This window comes from Crocodylus porosus, unplaced genomic scaffold (genome assembly GCF_001723895.1).
Source record: "Crocodylus porosus isolate Cpor-Errol unplaced genomic scaffold, CroPor_comp1, whole genome shotgun sequence".
In the NCBI taxonomy this organism is placed as follows: Eukaryota; Metazoa; Chordata; order Crocodylia; family Crocodylidae; genus Crocodylus; species Crocodylus porosus.
In genome coordinates, this window is record NW_017728921.1 from 12343375 (window position 1) to 12361300 (window position 17926).

The window sequence follows — 17926 nt, forward strand, 5'->3', positions numbered from 1 at the left end:
TCTGTGCACTTCAGTTTTTGAAATTTGGTGAATTAACTGGAGGGGCAAGCTATCAACAGTGGAAGAATAGGTAATTGAATTAATCTATCCAATATCTTTATGTAAAGGGAGCAATGTTGTTTTTAAGCTTTCCTGTACATTCTGATCAGTTCCATTTTTTTTTTTTTTTATTTTATTAGTATTTGAGATATTTTTGGTCTTAACAGCTCAGAAATCCCATAAATATCACTGCCCTTCATTTCATCACTCTATAGCTTTATTTTCAGCCACTTCACATTAAAAGGTTTATTTTATAGCTCTGAAACTTTTGTAATGTTTAGAGGCAGAGGTCAAATCTGCATCTAATGTGTTAGAAGCTGAAACGTATATACAGTAAGCAATTTAATTTGTTATTAATGGCAGATAGCTCCCAGTCAGCTTCTCTTTTCCTATGCAGCCTGGAAGCCTTAGATCCAAGCAAATCTAAGTTGTGTGGCTTCTATCCATAAAACTGCAGAGTAATAATACAGATGTTTTTTTAGTTACTGGGAAAAAAAATTCTGATGCTTACCATATTTTGCAGTCATTTCACTTTAATAACTCAGGAACTTGGTACTATGTAATGTTCTGGTAGGGTGGTATATGACTCCTGTCACTGTTGCCGCCTGAGCAGCAGAAGAAAATCTTATCGATCTGACCTTGGAACCACACTTTATACTCCCCATAGTGGTTCTGTTAAGGATCCAGCGTCCATTAGAATACCTTGGGAAATGGGGAGCTAGGACTCCTTGTTTTTAGTGTAATCTCTTTACCTAAATGCTATGAAACTTTCTCTTAATCATTCTATACCATGTTATCCACGTAAATTAGGCAATAAAATTTAACTACCTTACCATGGGTTCTCTGGGACATAATGACTGCAGAGTCATTTGGCCCATGCCTATGGAGCAGGTGCTGGAGGACTGGCTGGTTATGTGATGCAGGTCCCTTCTTCATCGTTTTCAGCTGCTACCGCTGCTCCCCTGACCCTTTACTGCAGCCTGTTGCAGCTTCTGTTCACAGTTAGTAGTGGAAATAGTTTTCACAGGGAGGCAGCACAGTGATGAAGAGTAGATGATTCACATGATCGCAGAGAAGAGTGTGGTAGATGGTCTGCTCAAGCATGAGTGAGGGGGGAGGAGATAGTCCATGGAACAGTTTTTCCAGGCTCTCACTCAAGAAGACTTGCTTTATGCACACGCTCAAGTTCCTTAAAAGTCTCACTTAAGGGTATCCTGAATAGGGCTGGATTTAAGCCCATATTTGATTGCATTCTTGAATCTAACCGTCTATCAAGACTACACTGTGAATTAAATGAGAATCCTTTGCATCAATTGAAAGGTGCTTTTGAAGCCCCACTGTAGCTATTGCATCGTTGTATGAAGCAGGCATGAAGCCACCACCTGCAAGTGCTCTTTGGCTCTTACAAAGTGACTCCCGTGGCAATACGTAGAATGTCAGAAAATAACTTAAGAGGTGTTTTGTTTGTAAAGTTTTCCCCAAAGAAATATTGGGGTGTGGAGAATCTCAATAAAAGGTTTTTGGGTTGTTTTTTTTTTTTTTTTTTTTTTTAAATATATATATATATCTATATATATTATAGTACACATGATCACTTGCCTTACTTACTATGGCATATTGTTTCCTCCCACAGAGTTCTGCTCAGTCATTTTCAGGAAGAGGCTATTCCGTAAGTCAATTTACAGCTAATTCTTTCATTTCTGTTACTGCTGATTGCAGAGGTTTATATTACCTGTTGCATATCCATTGACATCAAGGGAATACAAAACATGAAAAACAGCCTTTGAGCAAAGCACTGTCTTGTGTATCTAGCAAAGCAGTTTCTGCACCTGAGAGAGCATTAAATAGCCTATTTTTAGGGGCTCTTTTTTTCTTCATTCTTACTGGGATTTATTACAAAAGGGCGAAGATTTCCAAGAATTAAAAGTCCCTGGGATATTTCCTCAAAACTAGAACAGCAAAAACAACAACACTTGCTATGAGTAAATAAAATAAACCCAGACAAAATTACTCTTGTTTTAAAAGGAGCTGTGAGCCTTCAGTCAAATCAAAAACTGAAGACAAAATTCTCTTGCTGTCAAACACTGAGCTGTATGACTGGTAGTGGCAGAATTAATCTCATTCACTATGAGAACTGAGTGACATTAATGCTTTTACCTTGAGCAAACAAAGATGCCATCATCACGGGTAATGTCATAGGACCCAGGTTTCAAAGGTAGTTAGATATAATTACATGAGTATGCAGTGCCATCATGATGTTTAACTGGCCATTCGGTTGTGCAGATACCTTATTTATATGTGCAGTAATGATATTTTGCCTGGTAAATGTGATGTTCTCATTTGGCTATACAGTGTTTGCATTCACCCATTTGAAAAATCAGGCATATAAATGTATAGAACAGATACGAGAGATGAGACACCAGGTGCAGGCTGTTTACGTAAGACACTACTTAGTGAGTTCTGGATTACACACGACTCTGAGAAATGAATGGTATTAGAAGTCCAGAATGACGGTGCCGTTGGTCTGCCAACATGTCATGTAGTTCCTGATTACTAGTGTTCAAATTGTAAGTGAAGTTGTATGCTAATTTGAATTAGAAAGAAGACTCTTAACCCATTTAACAATTCCTCTGTACAGTTATTGACAGTAACCACTGCCATTGCAAGCCTTATCGCAACATGAGCTTTTGCCTCCTGGGTGAATGGCCCAGAGTGCATGCCTGGTAGCAAGACTCACAACAGATCTCTTTTAGCAGGAGATTATGGAGTTAGGGTAGGAGGTCATTAAATCAACTTCATAATCAAAGTATAAAATTCCTGAGTCATCCTCTAAAGTAACCGAGAGTTTTTAATAATGTGAACTGTGTAATGGTCTAAACTGGCGCAATGGAAATGCTTCTTGCTGGTGCTGAGTACCCGCAGACACTGGGGAGTGTTATGAACCTGATTGGTTGTGTTCTGGTTTTAGAGCTCAGGTAAGTATCCTTGTTTAAAAAAAAACTTAAGAGCCTTTTGTTCTAGCATGAGGCTGAAGTCCCCCCCAAAATATTTGAGCTCTGTTTTTCTTGCATACAAATGGTTGGATCCACCGATTTATATTAATATACCTTAAAGCACAGGTTATGCCTTCTCTTTGTCTGTAAAGCACCATGCATGGCATTATATAAATAGTAACGAATCATCTCCACAAATTTTATGTCTCAGGGCACAATTTGGAAATTAAACGATTTTCCACTTGCCGTAACGTGGGCTTTGAAATCTTAATGGAAAAAGGCCAAAAGGATTCTTCAAAGTCCCTGAACCAATAAATCATCTGGTAGTTTTTTCTATTGCTGACTGATAAGAAATCTGCTTTTGTCTCTTGAATACCTGATCTTAAATTGTCTAGTTCCTCGTCTGACAACTGGTAGTGGTTTGTCATAGCAGTGTCTTTTATTTACCAACCCAGAGCCTGGCAAACGAGGTGGGAGTTCCTAACACCCCATGGCATTACTTTGAGATCAGTCTTAGCTCAGGGCTCAGGTTGCCTTTCCATCTGGATTGTCATTTTCCTTATTTTATTGCCTTCTGCCTCATCATCATCTACCAGCTATTGTGTCTGACCACTTCCCTCAAGACGATGATGCTATTCTAAATTGATTCAGCATAAGGCCAGATTATTGCTTCTAACATTGCCAGACCTTGCTGGCCCAAACTTAACTTGGAAGCTGCCTCTCCCTGGTGGCAGTGAGATGTTTTAACCGCTGATTCAACAAGACTGGCCTCAAACTAGGGGTTGTCCGTAATATATTGCAAAGGTTTCATTTTCTCAGAGAACCAGCTGTATTTTAAACACTCAGTCAGTATTTTGACACTGCCCTTGTTTACATCAAAGAGATTGTTTGCCAGAAATGGTGAAAGCACATTTAAAAAAAATAGCATTTGCAAGAGCAATGTGCGATGGAGACACTGTTTCTTATACTTTTTTCATATCCCCTTGATATGTGTGTGTGGCTTATGTTGTTGAAGGCTGTCACCTGCAAAATGATGATATATAAAGTTATTATGCAGGTTGGCTGCACTGGGTATCACAAACAGCTGTTCAAACACCACAAGTTTTTTTGTGCATGCTCCTATTTTTAACAGGCTTACCTTGAATCTGCACTCTTTCATATTTGCTTTCTTCAATTATCCTTGCAGATGAGTTTATATTTAGGAATGTTCACAGAAACAGAAAGTTTTAAGGAAATGCCTTCTTGCAGAAAGAGAATTTGAAATCCATTATCATGAATATTTTCCAGTGCTCATATTTAAGCTCATTCAATCAGGGAAGAGAGAGAATACTGTGTAATTTTTTACTTTTGGTCAAAACAGCTTATATATTGAATGTTTTGGCTAGCTGCTCTCATGCAAGCTATAGACCAGAGACAAGATGGTGATACGTTGGACTCACAATTAGGCAGAAAAGTGAATGTATGTGCCTAAATAATGGACATGATTGTTGAGTGCTGGGCACCCCAACAAAGCCTGTTAACTTCATTAATTATGCTAATGAACTTAGTAAAGGTTTTATCTCATAAGGAGTTTAGTGTGAGTTTCATGCCCTTTTCTTATGTGCTAAATATGCATTTTTCTAGGTTGAGAAGTGAGTAGATAGAATGTGTAAGGAGGTCAATGACCTATCTTCCTTGGCTCTTCCATGTTTCTCGTGCACACGAATAAGATTTGAGATTCTCGGTCTCATTCTGTGCGTCAGGAATGTGCCTCTTGCGAACAGACAAACAGACTCTGGATAGCAGCTTAAGAAAGGCATATCCTTTAAAAAAACACCCTGACTTTTTTCAAACTATCTACTTGTAGACTTAGAAGTTATTGGAATGCTCTCCTAAGCGTACTTGCTAGTTGTACATTATGGTTTTATGACACAATGCACTTAGAAACTAGTTGCAATGGACACAGTAACAAATGCCAGGGACTACATGAGGTGTACCTGATTTAACAGCCAAAAAAAGACACAACTGTTGAAAATGTAGAGTGCTGCACATCCATAAGTCTAGGTTAAAGTTTGCTTAACTCATTTTTTTTTACGGAGGAGATGAAGACGGGACAATAGTGGGAATTACGTGGTAATAAAAACCCCTTCAAATAAATCATGTGGTTTATTTATAGAACATCTGTGCAGCTGTTTCTCTTATACAATGGAGGGGACTAAAATATAATAGAGAACAAACGTGAAAGCACGTGGCGGATACAGATTGAGCGTACCAACCTGTCTGTGGGTACACATTGGAACAAACAAAATGTATAAAGTTAGTTTTCTTCATTTGGATTTTTTTGGTCTTGAAACAGAATGATAGTTTAAAAAAGATAACAACAGTAACACACATTTGGCAACAAATGCAGCTGATTTTTACTTGCTGCTGCTGTAAAATATCAAACTCTTTGCAGCTTAGTCAGATTCCTGGCAGCCCATCAACTTCAGTCAATTTTACATCTTTCTTGTTGAAGAGCGGAAACCAGTATCTCAGATAATTTATATGAAGATCATGGATATCAAGGAGTGTGTAAAACACATAAGGCTCGCAGAGAGTTTGAAGATGATTTTTCTCCCTTTTGAGTCATCGAAACTCATCTCGGTGCTCAGTGCGTCCTCCCTCCTTCCCTCCCAGGATGTAACTCTCATGCAAGAATACATACAAACCTCAAACCTTATGTGAGTGAGGCAAGCACCATGCAGGCTTCCAGAGCCCATCTTCACCAGTAAACCTCGGCCCTGCAGCCATCCCCTCCTTCAGTCTGGAAGAGTCTCATTCTCTCACTGCTGTAGAGAAAGAGGTAATTAGCTGTGTCAGTGTGAAGTGAAGCAGAAGGCAGGACTGGGTGACACCTTAGAGACTAACTCCTTTAGAAAGGCGTAAGCTTTTGTGTCATCAAATATGTATCTCATTGAGTCTCACCAAACATCTACCCTGAAGAGTGGCCTAGAAGTAGTAGGTGGCAGCACCCCCTGCTCTGAGGGTAGGCGGAGGAGCGTGACCCGGGGTTAGAACAGTCAGTCCCTTGGGATACAGATGCAATAGAAATAGTGCAGTCAGCCAGAAGACGAGTGTACAAGAATGGGAATATGACAGTAGCCAATTAGGGAGAAGTGTTGGTCGGGGGTCTAAATGAAGTTGCAGATAATTCTCCTCTTCTGGGAGAATAGTTTCTGTTACCTAGGGACCCACGTGCGTGCTTGTGTGGTGTGTGTTCTTTAAATGGGGAGATTAAGATCTCCTGCTTGGGGCAGTGAAAGGGAAAAAAATATTCCAAGACTTGCTGCTTATAGCATTCATACTCTGTGTGCGTGGCTATCAACCCTTCCCATCACACACTGACTCTCCCGTCCTGCAGGATTAACTGCATTAAATACCTATGGGCTACCATTTTGGTAAATTAATAAACTGCTTTCCCTGCAGACCAGAACTGTAACTGCACCTTGGTCTGAATCTCCTGATGTTTCACAATTTCCCTTTATTGTGTTTCTAAGCATCCTCATTTGATCAGAACCTCGTTGTCCCTGTGTTTGGATTAACTCCAGACCAATGTGTATCACTCAATAAATGTTTTGGGATTCTGTTTGGTGTGCTTTTCTTGCAATTCAAGGTGCCATACAAGTTTTTGAGTTGAGTCAAGTCGAAGTCAACGGATCTATTTCGACTTAAACCAGCTGAGGAGCTGGGCCCTTGTCCTTTGAGGCTTCTGTGATCCATGAAGTGAAATGTTGCTGGAAGATTAGCACGCATGTTATTTCAGTCCTCTAAATGGCTTTTGGACTCTTTTGAAGTACCCTATGAAAAACTTGGGCAAAAGCACAATTGTAAATAAACTGAAATATTTCAACTATACAAATAGCAGAGGCTACGCATACCCTTGGCACACATTTTCCTTTAAAAGTTCCCTTTTCTCAAAATCTGTTTCCTATTAAATGACGTCTGCTTTTAATTATGATGAAAAGTCCCATAAATTTTCACTCATCCCCACAGCCATAAATAAGCACAAAGGGCCCTTGCTGGCTACATTTCAGTCCGTCTGAGTCAGTGGCATTGGCAGAGCGTCTGATTGTGAGGCTCACATAGCAGCCATATCGAAAACGTAACAGATACACAATGGCGCCCCTTTGTTTATAAGACATAAGCATAATTGGATGACGTTGATTTACATAAACCCGCAAGCTCTAATGCAAGTACAGCCAGCTGACACCACGAGCCTGCAAGATCCCCTTGAGGGACTGGGCATATGACTGGTATCTGATTTTTACCACTTTTATTTTTTTAATCTCCTCCCCTCCCATTTCTGGGGAAGGGAGAATCCAAACTCTAGTCTGTGTAGAAAGACATTATTGTTACACAGACTCATCTTCAAAAAGCCCCCCTCCCCTGCCCGATTAGGCAGGATAGCCTGGTTGTCAGTGGCCTTGCATGGTGCAATACAGAGCCGGCCCATATCCATCTCGAGTGTCCGAGTCTGGAAAGGATTACATTCTGCCCAAGAGGCAAGACAGAGGATTTTGAGACTATCTGATCTTTATTTCTGGACTTTATGATGAAGAATGTCCTAAGGCAGTTGTCTTGTGCGTCTTGTAGCTTTTCTTGTGTAATAAGTCAGCCTGTGTTATTATCTGCGTCTCAGCTGTTTTCACCTTGTTGTTCGTGCTAGGCTCTTTTCCCATATCTTTTCTTCACTCTCTGCTTACTTCCCTTTCTGTTTACCAAAAATAAATGGAACAGACTAGAAATCTATTTTGGTCAGGATCCACGATACGGATGCTAACAGTGCACTACAAAGAGTGCAGGCGACTGGGGCCCTTGGGGCTTTTATTTCATTCTGTTGTGGGCTTGTATTATCAATATGAGCTTTGACCATCTGGGCAAAGACTTTATATAACCTATTTCTGTGGACTGTAAAAAAAAAACCAAACAAACAAAAAAAAAAAAACCCGAAAAAAAAGATCCCGAGTTAACCTGTTTATTGCCTTTCATGCTGGTGTAGACTAATCAGAGGAAATTAAGATGGTGGGAGAAATTTATGCTCTACTGTTTTATCTCATTTTATAAACTCTTACTGAAACCTACACCCAAAACCACTGAATGAAAAGAAACGGCAAAAGAGATAAGTGTCATTAACTCAGAACACTGGTGCAGAAATATAAGAGAGGGCAAATGTTATGTTGGCCTAATTACCTGTGGAATAAGATGCAGCAGGAGAACACTGGTCCAACCTTAGCATGTATTATATTTGCTTGAGAGAATATTGGCAATCTTATTAATTATCATGTTCCTTCCCCTGTACACGTGCAGTTTCTGTTAAGCCGTTCCCAGATGATGTTTTGCATATGTTAAACAACAAGAAAAATAATGTGCAATGGAGAATGTTTAATTTACCATATTTACACAAATATAAGACAACCTGAATATAAGATGCCCCTCACAATAATTAGACTCTGTATAACAAAATGTATAAATTGGTTACAGTTTTCCAGGTATAGAATCTACGTACTGGAGGGTTGTCTTGAATCTCCCCTCCCCCACTGCTACATCAGAGAAAGCAGTAGCTGGGGGGGAAAGGGGAGGGATGAGTCAGGCGGCCCCCCCCTTGCCCTCTGCCCCACCCACTGCTTCCCCTTTCAGCCTTCCTGCCCCACCAGCCCCCTGCATCCTGCTCATCTCCAGTTCCCCACAGCCTCTCCCCACTCCCCCCGTCTCTGCCTCTTTCCTTCCTCCTGTTACCCCAGTCTCTGCCTCTTCCCCCCCGCTACTCTATACTGGCAGACGCTGCTCCCTCCAGGAGCACAGCATGTGGAAGCTCACGTGGTCCTGCCTGGGCATGCAGCAGTGTTGCCACTGCTGATTGGCTGGGCCGGGGAATGAGTTTCCATGTGCTGTGTGCCCGGAAGAGACGGCAGCCTGAACCAGAGCCGGGGGAGAGAAGTAGGGGGTTGGGTGGGGGTGGGAGGGTGCAGAATCTGCAGAGGGGAAGTAAAGGGGGGCAGGAGGCTCCTGTGGGTCTAGAGTCACAGCCATAGCAGCCACCTGCTCCCCCTTCCACTTCGCATGCAAATATAAGGTGAGGGGCTTTGTTCCCCCTGCTGATTGAGGCAGGGACCCTCATCTTATATTTGAGGAAATATGGTAGTTTTGCATACATCAAATATGTACACGAGGTTTCACCTTTCACCTGATCTGACACATCACCTTTTCCTCCTTTTTTCTCCTCCTTTTTTCTCCTCCTCTTACCACCACCGATACCTGCAAAAAAAAAAAAAAAAAAAGGGTTCTTATTTGTTGCAGGTTAGAGAGAACTTTCCATGATCAGTTCTGTCACTTTCTTGATAAGAAACAAGGTGCGGCTGTGCTGTTAATGAAGCAACAGAGAAAAGCCTGAGTCGGATATCACACCTAGCAGGGTTTCTAAAAACACCTTCAAGATTTAACACAGTGTTATGAAAACTGCAAATTGGGGGCTGGGATGGAATCAACTTTGTGGGTTGGGGTTTCTTTTTTCCCCGTAGTGTTGCAGGCTGACTACAGTTTAACAAGCCATTAAATATGTACAGCACACTGAGAAGTGAAGCTGCATCTTCAGAAGGAAGGTAACACTCCCTTCAGGAGGGGAGGAGCCTGAGTTGAGAAATGATGCCACTCTCATCTTTGAAAGAAAGACAGCGATGGATCAGCCCAAAGGCTTCAATAGAGAACAAACATCTGTTTGCTCCAAAAAAGGAGACCAAATTTCCTGGGCTGCCTTACTCTGGATGGGAAAAGAAAAGAGAAACTTCCAGCCCTTAGACACGTGGGAAAAGGGAAGTAGAGAGCTTGGATATTTCACCAAAGGCACTTTTAATTAGAAATGAAGGATTGAGTAGCATCAACTGAGCGAGACGCTACTTGTGCTGTATCAGTGTTTTCACTTCACACCAACTTTGAGTTTAGGCTTCCCATTTCCTGGCCATAAATTTCAGTCACACACACCATGACTTGGCTGGTAAGTTTTCAGAAATTGAAATAATACCCAGATGCCTTTTTCCTTTTTATGACAAATAAATAAATGAAACCATAAAAGACTTGCTTAAATGACAACAGAAGGCCGATCTAAACTCAAGAAAGCTAGGAAATGCAGGGCAAGGGCAAAACTATGAGATCTTGTAAGTAGAGCTTGCACCAGATGTGAATCACCGTGCAGTACAAAATATAGCGACTCTCAAAGTGCTCTGCCTTTTCACCCACCTGTTCCTTTTGGTGAATGATTCCAGCAAAGATGTTGGTGGCAATCTGTACTGAAGTACTTGCCATGCTGAAAGTTGGCTGTTACCTGTATTATTAAGATGTTCTGGTGATGCCAGACTGATTCCCTACAGGGAATTTTTAACTCCAGTTTAAATTGCCTAATCTTCAGTTTGTAGGTGTGACCGTGTTCCATTGCAGCTGCTCTCTTATCTTTTCAGCCCATCACAGGGCAGGAACGTGCAGGCATTGAAAACATGTAACGCTACTGTTCATAAATCTTTGCCCTGCTTTGTTTTTGTGGGAATTTTCTGCCACTTGAACTCCTTCTGTTTCATTACCTTTTAGAGCCTGGTTTCCTAACCTCTTTCTGGCATGGATTCCAACATCCAGAGCTGCCTTTAGCTGGCCCCACAGTTGTACACGTGAAGAACTTGGCTATTCATTTTGATTGGAAATATACTGGGCAGCCTGCCACAGCCTTGAGATCAGTTTTGAGCCTAGGCTCACTTCTGATTATCACTTCAGTTATATGACAAAAAAATCCCAGGTGGCAGTGCAGTGTCCAGCTGTCTTCATGGAGGATTGTGAAGAGCTGTTCCTTCAAGTTTTCATTACATCCCTGCTAGATTTTAGGGTAATTTAATTATTTATAGTGGCCTTCCAGATGCCTTACTTTCAAGTCAGCCATAAATTACTCAGTGTTTTGCAACAAGTTTGATAAACTGGCCAAAAATTCACTTGACCTATCACATCACCATTGGTAGATATCACTGCAATAGTTTCCACAGACACTTCATTTCATTTTAAAGTTGCTTCCCCTTTGTTGCCTCCCCTGTGCTGTATAATAGACAGTGCATAGTTTTTTACCACCGCTTTCCTACCTTAACCACTTCAGGTTGCCTGTTGATTCACTCCACGTTTGCAGCACAGATTCATAGTGCTGTTAGGGTTTTCCAGAGGGTAACATTGTCATGGGCTATATGTTTTTTTTTTAGGGAGCGTGTCAATGTTGGCAGCCTTTGTGGAACATGTTAGGAAAGATTCAGGTGCCAGGTGTTTGGCAACATCAACTGAAGTCACATTGCATATATTCAGCAAAGCATACCTCATATAGAAGTTACAAGTTTGATGCAACAATTATTGCCTATGGGGTTCTTTGGCTCCTACTATGCAGAAGCTATATATTATAGTAATTGTTCCTTGTGGCATTAAAAGCAATTAATGAAAAGAGGAACTTCTTAATTTTTTACTTCCGCATAAGTTTACTCTTTCCTTGGCCGGTCTGTTTTACCTTGGAGCACTTACAGATGAAGGATGGTATAGGATTGGGTCCTTATTCTGCTTTATATGTTGATGCACCTCGTAATAACTAAGGCCAGGCAGTAATGGAAAACTGTTGTGTGCTGGCCAGAACATGCGCGTGTGTGCATGACTGTTTCTTTATATGGACAAACTGCTGCTGCTGCCTTCTGCAGGGAGTCTAGTCAGATTGTTCATAGCTCTTCTGCCTTATTCTCCACAGACAGCTAGAGCTGAGCAGATCCTAAGTGACGTACAAGTTGTTCACAGTCGTTTCTTTTGCAGAACATAATTTATTATTTTTTCAGGATTATTCTTGAATTTCTTGGTGTCATGATTTTCCTATGCAAACAGTTCATGGCGAACATCCATCACTAGAATTTCAGCAATGGTGTGTTGATTTCTGCAAGTGGTGCACCATTTTTTCCATGACCATCATCTACTCGGGCAACAAAAAGTCAATGCAAATCCTTTATATTGATTTCTCTGGGCGTTGTACCTAACCAATGTAGTGTCATTCTCAAAACTCGGTAACTGAGGTGTGACTAGAGGCATGTACACAAAGATCAAAGGTGATCGTAAGATGCAGCCTCCTTTCTAATTCACCAAACCTTTCATTTCCCCACTCTTTGTGCAGCTGCTTGTAACAAGCTGAGGTTTGTTAATAGTTTCCAAAGGACCACAATGTGCTGTATAATTTAGTCATGAACCCCTTGGGGATGGTGTTTGGGGGCACAGGTTTGTTCCAGTCCATGTGAACCACCCTTCCCCCTTAGGTCTTCTTGGTGTTCCCTTAGGAAACTCAACTCCATTAATTTTAGAGAGCTGGAGGGAACAAAGTAATAAATGGTCCCTGTTGAAAACAACAGAGTATAATGTATATCACATGAGGAACTTGACAGCCTGCATAACTAACTGAGTCTGTTTCCTGCTTGAGAGTCAGCGGCTTGTGATTGTGAGAGCACTCCAACAGGAAGCTGTAACTTCACCAAACTGTTTTGTTATCGGTGTGATATCTGTGGTCAGTCCCCTGAACAGCTTGCGGCCAGTTTCTGGTTAGCAGAGAAAGACACTTTGAGCTGAGCTGGCATCAGTTCCCACCTACTTAATCAGTTAAGCTGTGAGCTGTGTGGTTAGCTCCAGTCCCTTGGTTGTCTTGTGGATTTCCATTGACAGGAAGGTGGAGACGCATTGAGTGGTTCAGACAGGAATAGCTTGGTTATCTGATGGTCACCCCAGAGGCTGATAAAATTGTGTGAGCTCTTTTCTGAGAAGACATCAAAAAAGCAGAAGCTGTTGACTGTAACCACCTGAAGAGTTTACAACGTCAAAGGAAATTTTGCTTATCTTAACAGGCTTGAAACTGTTAACCCATTCTCACCACTGTGTAATACAGTGGAGTCCTAGATTCTCAGCACGCAGCATATATTTAGCAAAGCGTAAGCCAAAACAAAGCTATGAAAACATAACAAAGAAATATCCAAAAATGATGGTGAGGTCCTTCAGTTTTTGACTGTCCTGAAACATGTTAAAAGAACCAGATTTTTAGAGACAGCATTTTAGAGAGATTGTTTTCTGAAAGTCAAGCAGCTTGGAGGTCTCGCTGAATTCTCGGGAATCAAGGCTTGCAAAATGAGTAGTTGCTTTTGAAAAGTTTGATCATAAAGTCCATGCGTGACATAATGGCTTTTATGTGTATGGCAGTACCCTCTGGTTATTGGTCCATGGGCAGAATAAAAGAAAAACCTCTCATAGCTGTAGCTGCTCTCTTGTAGTGCAAGTGAATGAGTGAGCTTTTAGAGTACAAGAATGGAGATCACTGCATGCCCCACGTTTCACAAGGTATCAGCTAACTTCATTGGTTCTAAATAAGCCGTTGAGAGTCCAGCATTGAAAGTGAAGCATTGCTTGGTACAGCTCAAGCCTACGAGTTTCAAAAGAGCCTAAGAGATTTAAGCAACGTCCACTTAATTCAGTGGTACTTAGTAGCCTAACTCCTTTAGGCAAGGTTTAAGGATCTCAACATTTATCTGTAAATCTGAGCAACAGTGGTCCAGAGTTGTGCTACACAGTCAGGAGCAGAAGCAAAGAGCATTTATAATTTCCTTGTCAGCAAATCCTGTGTGTGTATGGTTGGAGGTGCAGTCTGGGTGCTTCTCAGTTATTGAAGGACAGCAGCACATGAAAGCCCTTCCGTGGCCCGGCAGTTTACCTTCTCACTTCTCTAGCAAAGAACGTTACAAATTACAAGTTGTACTTGCTTACTTCTCTTAAAAGGTATTGCTTTCCTTTAGTCACAGGATTCCTGCTCACTGAGCCTGCTGACGTATGATTTCAGCGTGGAAGAGTGAACTAAATCGTTGAAGAGCACCTTACCATGGGTCTTAGTAAGAAGCATTGTTGGTAGCCTTTCCAGTGAGTCTGATCTAGTCCTAAGCCAGAAGGATGGTCAGTGTGGCTTGGATCCCCAAGGTTTAAAACAATAAAAACGCGGGGGGCTGTGTAGGGACACGAAATGCTTCTCTACCCACCCCAAGTTACGTTCTCTAAGCTTGATTGTGCCAAGTGGGCAGTGGACTATCAAACCAAACAGGGAGGTGAAGTGATGTACCGTCTCTGGCTCCGAGTTGAAACACCTGTACAGTGTTGTGGAAATGTGCAGGTCATTTTGGACTACATTTCTTGCAGTTTCAAGGAGAGAGACTTTAGCCTGACACTGGGCTTGTGGCTTCGCTGATCTATGCCTTAGTGCACCCTCTGTAAAATGGGGGCAATGATACCTGCCTCCCCTGTAAAGTGCTCTGAGAGCTCCTGGGGATCAGCCTCTACTTTTACTTCCCAGCAGGATCATGCCATGTGATGTAGGATTTGGAACCATATTGAGCATTATAATGAAGCACCATTTGTTCATTTATTTTCCAAAGAGTCTAATTTAAAAAATAGTGTACGTGTTATAAATGTGTGTGTCTATAAGATACACATAAGATGCTTTTGTCTGCCTATTGCATGGCTCAGACACTTGCAGTGACAACCATAACAATCAATGCGTTTCTGACTCAAAGCTATTTCCTTTCCTGGCACAGATTATGTCTGGTATGCATAACATGTGTTAATTTAACAAAGCAGTTCTTTTGATACAGCTTTAATTTTTTAACAACAGCTCGGAGGCAATGATGTACAGATTATATAGTGTCAGTTTCCCAATTAAAGTTTTACAGGAAAATACTCTGTTTTTGCTTTAAGCCTGCTTTGAATACTTCCTTCCGGCACTTGTGCAAATGAAAACTGTTCTATTGCAAAGCATCCATTTGAAACCTTGAAATATTTATTGAGGCTGCATTGAATACTGAAGCAGGAATCTTCCTGTAGGCTTGCTGATGTCTGTCATATGCATACATTTTGTAATTAAATGTCTGGAAGCTTTCTGTGGTTTTTTATTTTATTACCCAGTTTGTTGTTGTTGGTTTTTGGAAAAGAAAAAGTATATTTAATGTATTCATTTTCAAGCTCCCTTCTAATCTTATCCAAGTTGAGACTGTGCCTTTGAAGAATATCCTAATAAATCTGAGACTCCTGTTAATTATGGTGCAAAATAATGAAGAAGTGAATAAGCAGCCACCCATCTGATAGTGTCAGACATTGTGGAGACTGCTTATTCGGAGTAACATGCCTTTTGGGGCAGACGGTGTGTAGGTAGAAGATGGTGAGGCCAGATGGAAACGTCCGTACTTAGAAACTTGCGTGCAAACTCAATGTTAGGTTTTTTCTAGCACGTTGTCATTAGCAGTGTCAACTCGGTGGCCTTTTTGATCAGTGTCTTCTATAAGCAACAGAAGCCTGACCATAGACCTATGTAGCAAAAGGATAGGATGTGCAATGCAACAGCAGGACTCATCAGTTTAAGTGACAACAAGACAACACCAGTGGAAATATCCTACAGCATCCTCCTTATGTTGTTGTTTTAGCATTTCAGTAACACCCACAGTGTACTAGGCATTGTTCACACATACAGTGAGGCACATCCTGACGATAAGAGTTTACAATCTAAGTGAAAATTGTTTGAGTAGAAGCAGCGCAAGGAAGAGTTGCTTTGGTGTGAACCAGAATGATTAGCATTATTCCATTTCCAAAGAAAGTTCAATATGCGAATCATGGAAACATTAATTTTAAATTGAGTCTTCAGAAAATATGGGCCATGTCCCTTGCAAATGTGTTTTTTGGTGTGGGGGAGGAGTGGCTGTTCCTGCTGGATAGGGAATGCAATGTGTGACACTGGTAATGACCCAGAAGTGTTTGGAATCAGAAAGACGACGACCTTTTGGGTTCTGCCTGCTGAAGTTGAGAATTTTGATGAAAACCTTAATATTCCCGTCTGCTCAAGTGCCAAAGAGGCCATCTGTCCTGTTTCCAAGCCCAATCTCTACACGCTCACGTATTTGTCACTCTTTTTTCAAAAAACCTCTTTGGAATGAGTTAATTTTTCGTAGTAATGTCCTCCTTTTTTACATTTTGTCTTTTGAGCTTGGTTGTGTCATGTTTGTGCCACTGCCTGTGACTCCTTTGCGTTTAATTTTTTTAAAACATTCTGTGTCTGTATTTCCATATTTATAATTCGGAGCAAACAGGGACATTGCTCCTCGCACGTGTTTTCTTCAAATATTTTCCTTAAAAAAAGGGGGTTTGCCAGCAAGTCAAAATCCGGCTCATTATCTCCAAATGGATCTTTCCCATTTACAGAGAATGATGGGGAAATGAAAGGCGCTGTTTCCAATAAAGACTTCATTTGGTGCAATATGAGAAGATAAGGCAAGAATTGGTTAATACTTCAAGGAAACTTGAGAAGGCACAACAGGTCCCTGGGAGATTGGACATATTTTTGGTAAAGAGCCAAGCAGACACTGTGTAAACTTTATAGGGCGTCTAAAAAAATGTGGATTGTCTCCATCATTTCCTTCATCGGTTGCTGAAGCAGAAGATAGTTATGGTTCCTCAGAAGATAGTTGTGTTCCAAGCAGAACAACAGCACGCTGGAGAGAGGCAGCAGGCGGACAGAATAAGGCTTATTCCTTTTGGCAGAGTCGAGGGACCAGAGTGGAATCGAAACAAAACAAATGCACACAAAAACACCCCATTGTTGCAGGATAATGGGCTCTCTGGATTTAGGGGAAAAAAGTCAAGGCATTTATGTGGAAAAGAAAAGCCAAGACATTTATTTTCAAAACCAAGAGAAATTGATTCTGCGGCAGTGTTTTATTTCAGTGACTTTATTTCTACAAGAGCCCATGATTGATGTAGAGTTAATCATTTTATCCGAAGGATGTAAACGTAGTAGACTGACAATTAGTCCCTGCACCAGTGACTGGCTGGATTGCGATTGGCTTAGAGAACAAAAGTATTGTGTGCATTTTATGTTGTCAGTAGCCAGCTTACCCATAAACTTGTTGAAGTTTTAATGTGCTTCTCAGAGAAAGTATGGGGTTGCTGGAGGGTATTTTTATTTGTTGCTAAAATACATACATACATGATGGTCACCTAGTGATTTGGTTCGCGGGATTTGATAAGGTAGACAACTTTTGCAATACAGTACTAAAATCCAGATAACCTTGCAACACACTGGAATTCAGCTCTATAAACTTCCAAAACCTATTGCAGATCTGAATGAGGTAGATAATAGTGGATGGAAGTTGATTTAATCTGGCATTTAGGAAACAGAGAGTTGGTATGCTTTTAACTAAAGTACACACACTCTGTCCATCTTGTTTGCCAAAAGTACTTTGACACCTCGTGCACAAGGACAAATTGTTTAAAGCTCCTGTTTAGGTGCCTCGGTCAGGAATCAAAACAAGCTTGTTGAGAGGCCAGAGAGGAGGGCAGTTTTGCAATGAAAATTCTTGGAAGGCAGCTTGTGGTTTCACAGTGAAGAGATAAGGAAAATTGTTGGACAGCTAGAGAGGGCAAGGAGCAGAAGAGTGTCAGAGGGAGGAGCCAAGTATGGTGTAAATTCACGGAAACAAAGCAGCTTGCTGTTCTGACTACCAGCTGCCCTCTGTAATACGCTTGGGGGCAGGCAGTACTGACTATTATCTTTGAGCTGTGATATGAGGTATGCAGCTGGTTCAGAACAGGAATGGCAGAGCTGGTACCTGGCAGTTTTATCAAGGAGAGGGATATCAAACATACAGCCTGAGGGCTGGATCCTGGCCCGTAGTGCTGACCCTGGATCTGATCGATCCCATGGGGCCAGTCTGCAGGCTGGATCTGGCCTACAGACTCCTCTCCTTCCCCTTCCTCTCCCCCAGCATACCTGAAATCTGTGGCTATTCTAGCTGGTCTGGGACCTGCAC

At 41.4% G+C, this 17926-nt stretch overlaps 1 protein-coding gene across 10 annotated transcripts in view; it reads left to right on the forward strand.

Moving 5' to 3' along the window:
* Positions 1–17926, forward strand: part of FBRSL1 (fibrosin like 1) — a 671310-nt gene that overhangs the window by 322536 nt on the left and 330848 nt on the right. For 8 of the 10 annotated variants that reach the window (XM_019538998.1, XM_019538993.1, XM_019538999.1 and 5 more), the window contains exon 4: positions 1673–1708. The exons of the other annotated variants lie outside the window; for them this stretch is intronic. In XM_019538998.1, the coding sequence (XP_019394543.1) occupies positions 1673–1708 (36 nt within the window). The remainder of the gene's footprint in view (positions 1–1672; positions 1709–17926) is intronic. 10 annotated transcript variants of the gene reach the window in all.